The following is a 6804-nucleotide window of genomic DNA, read 5'->3' as shown; positions in this document are numbered from 1 at the left end:
ATCGAGATCGTGGTGTCGGTATTCACCAAAAGGAGAGTAAGCACTCCCTCCGATGGTGTCGGTAGGCTTGACAGCCCCATCGCCAACGGACCGCCAGACCGGAACAAAACTCCGCCGAGATCTGCAATCAAAACCTAAAATCAGAACCATCACTTCAGATTCGTTACAAATTTGAATAAAAAAAATTCAAGATCAGCTGGCTGTGAACCCCGGGGTAACTTACAGTTACTCTTTTCGAGATGGCGCAGTTGAATCCGCCGAGATGAAAGGTAGTGCAATGAGGAAGGAGGAGCTCACCTCAGTGGGTTAAATAACCGTCGGTGGCTTAACCCTATTCCGTTAACCCTGATTAGCTGGTGCGGCTGCGCACCACAAATATGAGATCACTTTAGCTTTCAAGTACTCCACTTGCGTGTTTGGCAACTTTGGTAATTAGTTGGAAGCTGGGGAGGATTATAATTGGCCAACTACTTATTATTTTTCTGTATTTAAGGAAAACTTTTACGCCGCCCATGTGGAGCTTGGGATTACCGTGTGTGCGTGTGCGCGCGTGTGTGTGGTTAAACTTTCGTTTGGTTGAAATCATTTTAGTCTCAAAATATATTTATTTAATTATTTTTACATATATTATATTTTTTAAAATAAAGTAACTTATTTTTTAAAATGTTAGAAATAACTCTTTTTTTGCCTTTTTTTTACGTTTTGAGAATAATTATATTATATAAAAATTTATAATTTTTATTTTAATAAGCAAATATACTTAATTTTAAATCAAAACACAATAAAATAAATCACTGTTTTTTTTCTTTTTTGGTCGTCACAGGGTTATTGAAATAAGTTAAATTGATATATTAAACACTAAAATAGTATTATTGGAAATAATATTTAAAATGTCTAAAGTTACTTTAAATAATTTTAAAAAATAAAAAAATATGTATTTCCAAACATTCCCTTGCATCAATTTTATTGAAGAACCATCATGTATTGTTTAGTTGAAATAATTCTACTAGTAGATTCATTCATTGCAATGAGTGGCCTTCACCATAGATAGAAAAATTATTAATACAATATAGTAGATCGAGTAACTTTAAGAATTTTTTTAAACAACTTAATCCACTCTACTTTGTATATTTTTTAAACAACTTAATCCATCTTGATTTCTTAAAATTGAATAAGAGAGTTGGAAAGAAAGGTAGTATGGCTTTAGTGGCCTTGGAAGTCCAATAGGTGGGTGTTAGTTATATGGGTTTCTAATGCAAAACAATAAGTTGTTGCACAAATTTACTTAATTAAGTCCCATGAAAGTTTCTAACATATGAGGCATATGGCTTATAAGTTGGTTATCTTTTTCATTCAAGTAGTCTCTAATTATTGTGAAATATGGATAAAGTAGGAATTTTTTCATCAAATGATAGATTGTAGTATTCTTTTATGTCTCTCCTTATAGGAAAAAAATATGGGATAATTAGAAAGGAGGGAGTTAGTTATTGGTTGCAAATGAATATCAATTGGTAGCCATTAGAAGGCATCTGAATGCGTGATCATGAATGTTAGAATTAGGCATCATGTCATTTTCTTTTATAAGTCGGAGACCAAAGACTAGGAAGGTGAGTGTCAAATATGTATACTTTACGAATGCCAGACCCACTAACATGTATCAAATGATTATCCATTAAGAATGCTAGACATCAAGCAATGCCAATGATTCCATCTATCTCTTCTTATAAAAGAGGAAAAAATAGAAAAGCAGACATCTAGCATTTTTTAAAAACAAACATCAAACGATAATTAACTCGGGATACTTATTGTAGGGCAATGGTTAATGATCAACTTAACTTTTCTCTTTATAATAAAGGAGGTCAAAATTCTAGAAAGATATGCATCAAACATGACATGCTTAAACAATGTGTGTGACTGCATGTGTCGTACAAGTAATATATATTAAGTAGAATATCATTCTCACGATAATCATAATCAAAGTTTGGGTAACCTAATTTTCTAATTTATTTATCATTTCTTTTCAAGAATTTCATTGAACATGAAAATTACAACTAAAGTATTTTTTTAACTTAAATTCTAGACTTGATTCAAAATGCAAATGAGAGAACACCCTAGTTTAGGATTCATCTACACTAATTTTTTTAAATATTTATATTGAATTTCTTAGTGCAACAAAGTCATCCATCAAGATATATATATATATATCCCACATCTACATTTTCTATTCACCAAATCTTAAATTTAGAGGATTGTTACAATGGGTTCACAAAATCAAAACATTTGTTCTAAATCAGGTCCAAGAATGGGAAACAATAATACCCCCAGTTTTTTTGGTTTATTGTTTCGATGCCTAGTTCCTAGGGATGAACTCACTTGTTCTTCCTCTCTCCATTGTAATCATCCAACAATCTCTCCACATCCTTCCAAAATAAACCCTCCACGAGTATCCCGTCCTTGGTAAACCATTTTGTGGCGCTCTTGACAAGTTGCACAGGTTTGTTGGCTGAAATAGATTTTGGATTCGCATTCGCTATCGTAGGAGTGTACATGTCTGAAAACCTCGGAAGCTTTGAGGACACAATCAACCCTGTAGTGTTGAAAGATACCGGAGTAGGATAAGTGAAGAGGATCACATTTTTCTCCTTTGCGTAGCTAATGAACTGTAAGATCCCGTTGAGAACTACATACAATACGATGCAGCCAATGAGGATATCCCTGTTCTCAGGGAACTTCTTAGGGAAGTGTTGACCTCACTTTTGTGAGGATCTTAAGAAAATATCCATAGACCAGACATGTCTTGAGTAACCCTCTGGGTTAGGATTCTCAGACAATTCATAAAAACCTAAGAATGATCATCATTATCATTAAGGCAAAAGGTCTACCAACATTAACCCCTTTGAACATATCTAGGGTACCTAATCCGCCTAAAAATATACTATTTTTATGCTATGTTTTATAACGACATTGCACTTTAAAGGTATTTTTCTTGTGTTTTTTGTTGTAGGTACATCAAAGTGAAGAATTTGGAGTGATTGGAGCAAAAGGAACAAAAATGGACCAAAACTGAGTAAAACGGAGCAAATCGGGTCGAACTGGGGCACACCAGAACCATCGGGGCCAAAATCGGGCACTTAAGTGCCTGTGCCCGGTGCTTAAGTTCCCAAATATGGTGCTTAGGCACCACGAGACAGAGAGGAGGGCGCTTAAGTGCCTAAAAGCGCTTAGGCGTTAAAGACATTTTTCAACATATCTTCTAGAATATATATCAGATTTGGAGGATTTTTGAAGCATTGCTTTGTGTGTCTCTTGGGGAATTCATTGGAAATGATAAAAAGGACTTTATAGAAGAATTTAGTGCAGTTATATGGAGTTATGAAGAGTCACTTGAGGCACCATTTGGAAGATTCATTGAATCTGGACATTTTTGAAGAGACACTTAAGCATGTCTTGGGAAATTATAAAAAAAGGCTTGGAAATATTTTTAAAATAACTCTTGGACTCTTGAATTAATTGAAAGAGGAGAAGAAGGCTTGGAGAAGAAGAAGAAGGCCTGAGCATGAGCCTCAAGTGGGCGAGAAGGTGAGAGAGAAAGAGAGTGTGTGAGAATTTCTTCTTTTCTTTTCACTTTGTTCTTGGAGAGGATTGTAAAGAGATTGCTTTAGCTATACAAGGAGAGTTTGATTTCTATCAGAGATAAGTATTCTCATTGTATTTTGATCTGAATTTAGTACTTTGTTTGTATGTTTTTCAAAATCTTGTTCAATGAAAAGTTCTTGTGGTTTCTCCATGTGTAGTGAGTAGTTTTCTTTACTCTTCCATCTTGTAATGAATTAGTATGCATGTGTAGGTTATAGAGTAGAGTGAGAATATATTGTAGAATATATTGTTATGATTTTTCTTTGTTCTTCATTTACATGTAAAATTGATCAACATGCATCTTAAAATCTGTTGTGAGAACATGTAAGATCCGTGATGGTATTGTCTCAATCAACTGTGGTAGAATCACATGAGATTGTATGGATGAGAATGTAGTTCATATGGTTGAGTGCAAATAAATAGGAAAATAATCTTTGATGGGTGTAGAATTAGAGGACTTTAGAGTGACAGGCTAAAACTCCTTAATTTGGTCTATTGTTTTAGGTTTTGATGCGAGATGTTAGCCTTCAGGTGGATGGATAAGAGAGAACTCGAGAGTGAGAGCTAGTATCTTCCCTGCCTAGCCCATCTTCAGAACTATTCAAACTTTAAATTAACCAATGTTCTTTATAACATTAGATTAACCAATGTTCCTTATAACATCTCTAGTAAGGGTAAAGAATATAATTGCTCCTATTTGTCACAATCTCTCTCACTACTTGTTTTACTTTTAAAAATGTCACTAATTTAATAGTATGAGGAAGAGTAGTTTTAATATATTAAACCCCACTTTTTGATTTTCGTTAAGTATTTTAATTTAGGATTAGAAGTAGTATTGTAGTGATAATTGTAGGATATAATCAAAACCAAAACTTTATCGACCTTCCAAGCTAGGGCGTGTTATTCTAAATTAGAAATTCTCTTGAAAGTCGCAGTGATTAAGCTTGATCTCCGTGGGATCGATATTCGGGGCTTAATCGGAAGGCTATATATTATTTAATAATGATACGTATACTTGCGTAGAATCCCTACTACTTAAATATATAATTAAAATTTTACTTTACTTGAGATCAAGTTTTTGGCACCTAGTGTTGTCAACTTCATAAATCTTTACATATAAAAAATATCAGGATCAGTACCTAAAACCCTAAAAACTAAATTAACTCCCAAAATACCCCTTTAACGCTTCAACCATGATGACACCTTAAAATGATCAGATCAGCAATGACAACCCCTAATATAGTCAAATTTTCTTCTAATGGTCATTACATTGACTATAAGGTCAATATTGACACCCAATTGATCCAATGGGTCAACCTTGACCCAACTGGTCAACTTTGGTCAACTTAGTCCAGTGAGTCAATTCAAACCCTAAATTGGTCAAAATGGTTAATTTTGAACCTTATGGTCACCAAAATGACCATTTGGTCATACATAGACCTAAATAATCATCATATGGTCAAGACATCACCATATGGTAAAATTGGTCATCTTGTCAACTATGGTCAACTTGGTCAAAATTGGTCAACATTACCATTTTTGGTCAAAATTAGGTATTTTCATCAAATTAATTTATTCTCTTCATTAATTAATTATTTAAATAATTAAAGAAGAGTGAAATTAAAGATTATTAGACCTAGGTTTAAGTTTAAAATATTGATTTAAACCCACAACAAGACAAATCCATGGCCACATAAGAAAATCATATTTTTACACTTAAACCCTAAACCATCATATGACAAATGATTAATGGGTCATCCATGACTCATGAAATACCCATGACATGATTTATTTTCAATAAATGGCCCAATTCAAAGGGTTATCATAAGGTAATAATGAGGTGGCATTCCCTCATGAATACTTAAAATTGGATGTGGTGAGCTAATCCCTCACCTTCACCATTCCCTACTGAAGAAGAGACTCATATAAACCCTACCCCTTGATACACTAAAAATATATACATATTTAGACCTAAATTTTATACTCATTTTTGGTGATATTGCAATTTAAAGGAAGATATTTTTCATGTTTTATTGCAGGTTATTGTTTTTTAGGACTTGAAGCAAAAAAGAAGCAAAAATGATGGAATTTGAAGTCAAAATAGAGCTTTAGAAGAAATTTTCAGAACCCTTTAGAAGAAATTTTCAGATATCTCCTCTGTCAATTTTTTCTTTAATGAAGTGTTTGTCTATCCCTACGTGTTTTGTTCTATCATGAAGGACAGGATTGTGAGCGATGGCTAGGGCTGTGAAAAGTTGTTGGACCCCTAGAGGATTCGACAAAGTTGGATGCTTTTTTAAGAGTTTTTAGATGCACCTATTGAAAAACTGACATTATGCTCTATTTAGAGCCAAAATTGATCAGAAAAGACCCCGCTTCGTACACCTTTGCACCCTTCAACCACTTTCCACTCTCTTCCACGCTATTCCACATTCCATATAGCCACTCAGAGTCCATTAGTCATTTATTTTCTTTATAGTTTTGAGTTTTTGTGGTGGGTTTAAGTGTGAATTCTTCTTTAAGATTGTTGGAGAAGGAGAGAAGTAAGAGATTTCTTCTTCCTACATTTCCTAAGAGAGGCTACAAGGGATTTTCTTTGATAAAGAGTTTCAGATAAGTGTTGCTTGTTTATTATTATTTTATGGAATTTCTTTTATATATGTAATTTGTGTTTAATATAAAATAAATTGTGATGGTTTTTCAGCTCCGTTATTAATTTAATTTTTCATCTGGCCAATTGAATTGTTAAAATATGTTGTAAAATATATGATCTGGGAAATAGAGTATGAGTTCTACAATAGAGTGAGAATCACATTTAATTCCATGAAGGAGTATTTCACTCATGGAATTATGTGCAAGGAAATAGGGAAATATATATTATTGGGTGTAGAATTAGAGATTTTTAGGGTGACAGACTAAAATCACCAATTTGGTCTTAGTGTTTAAGAACTAAAGCGAGAGTTAGCCTTTAGGGGAAAGGAAGTGGGAGCTCTAGAGTGAGAGCCAGTATCCTCCTAGCCTAACCACAAATTTAGGGACTAAACCTGAGATTAGCCAATGATTTTCTATAACACTGAATCAGGGTAGAGAATTAAAATTACTTCTATTTGGCATAATACATATTTAAACCATTTATCTCATCTCATTTTACCAAAAACTCATTTTAGT

General features: G+C 33.5%; 1 protein-coding gene across 1 annotated transcript; it reads right to left on the bottom strand.

Moving 5' to 3' along the window:
• Positions 1–2212: 2212 nt before the first annotated feature.
• LOC110019076 (probable signal peptidase complex subunit 2) lies at positions 2213–6093 on the bottom strand. Its single transcript, XM_020716615.1, has 3 exons — positions 6030–6093; positions 2694–2749; positions 2213–2660 (listed from the first exon to the last, which is right to left on the bottom strand). Exons 1-3 carry the CDS (start codon positions 6091–6093, stop codon positions 2370–2372), a joined length of 411 nt encoding a protein of 136 aa, XP_020572274.1. The 3' UTR covers positions 2213–2369.
• Positions 6094–6804: the final 711 nt, after the last annotated feature.

The sequence above is a fragment of the Phalaenopsis equestris genome, unplaced genomic scaffold (genome assembly GCF_001263595.1).
Source record: "Phalaenopsis equestris unplaced genomic scaffold, ASM126359v1 Scaffold000046, whole genome shotgun sequence".
Taxonomy (NCBI): domain Eukaryota; kingdom Viridiplantae; phylum Streptophyta; class Magnoliopsida; order Asparagales; family Orchidaceae; genus Phalaenopsis; species Phalaenopsis equestris.
Note: the sequence above shows the minus strand (reverse complement) of the source record. Positions and strands in the feature narration are given on the sequence as shown.

Bases quoted from the DNA above. Each gene is read 5' to 3' on its own strand.
- LOC110019076 (XM_020716615.1), bottom strand. From the start codon at position 6,093: ATGGACTCTGAGTGGCTATATGGAATGTGGAATAGCGTGGAAGAGAGT. The intron at 2,750-6,029 runs GTGCAAAGGTGT...CACAAAAGTGAG, and splicing joins GAGTGGAAAGTGGTTGAAGG to GTCAACACTTCCCTAAGAAG. The intron at 2,661-2,693 runs GTATTGTATGTA...GGGATCTTACAG, and splicing joins ATATCCTCATTGGCTGCATC to TTCATTAGCTACGCAAAGGA.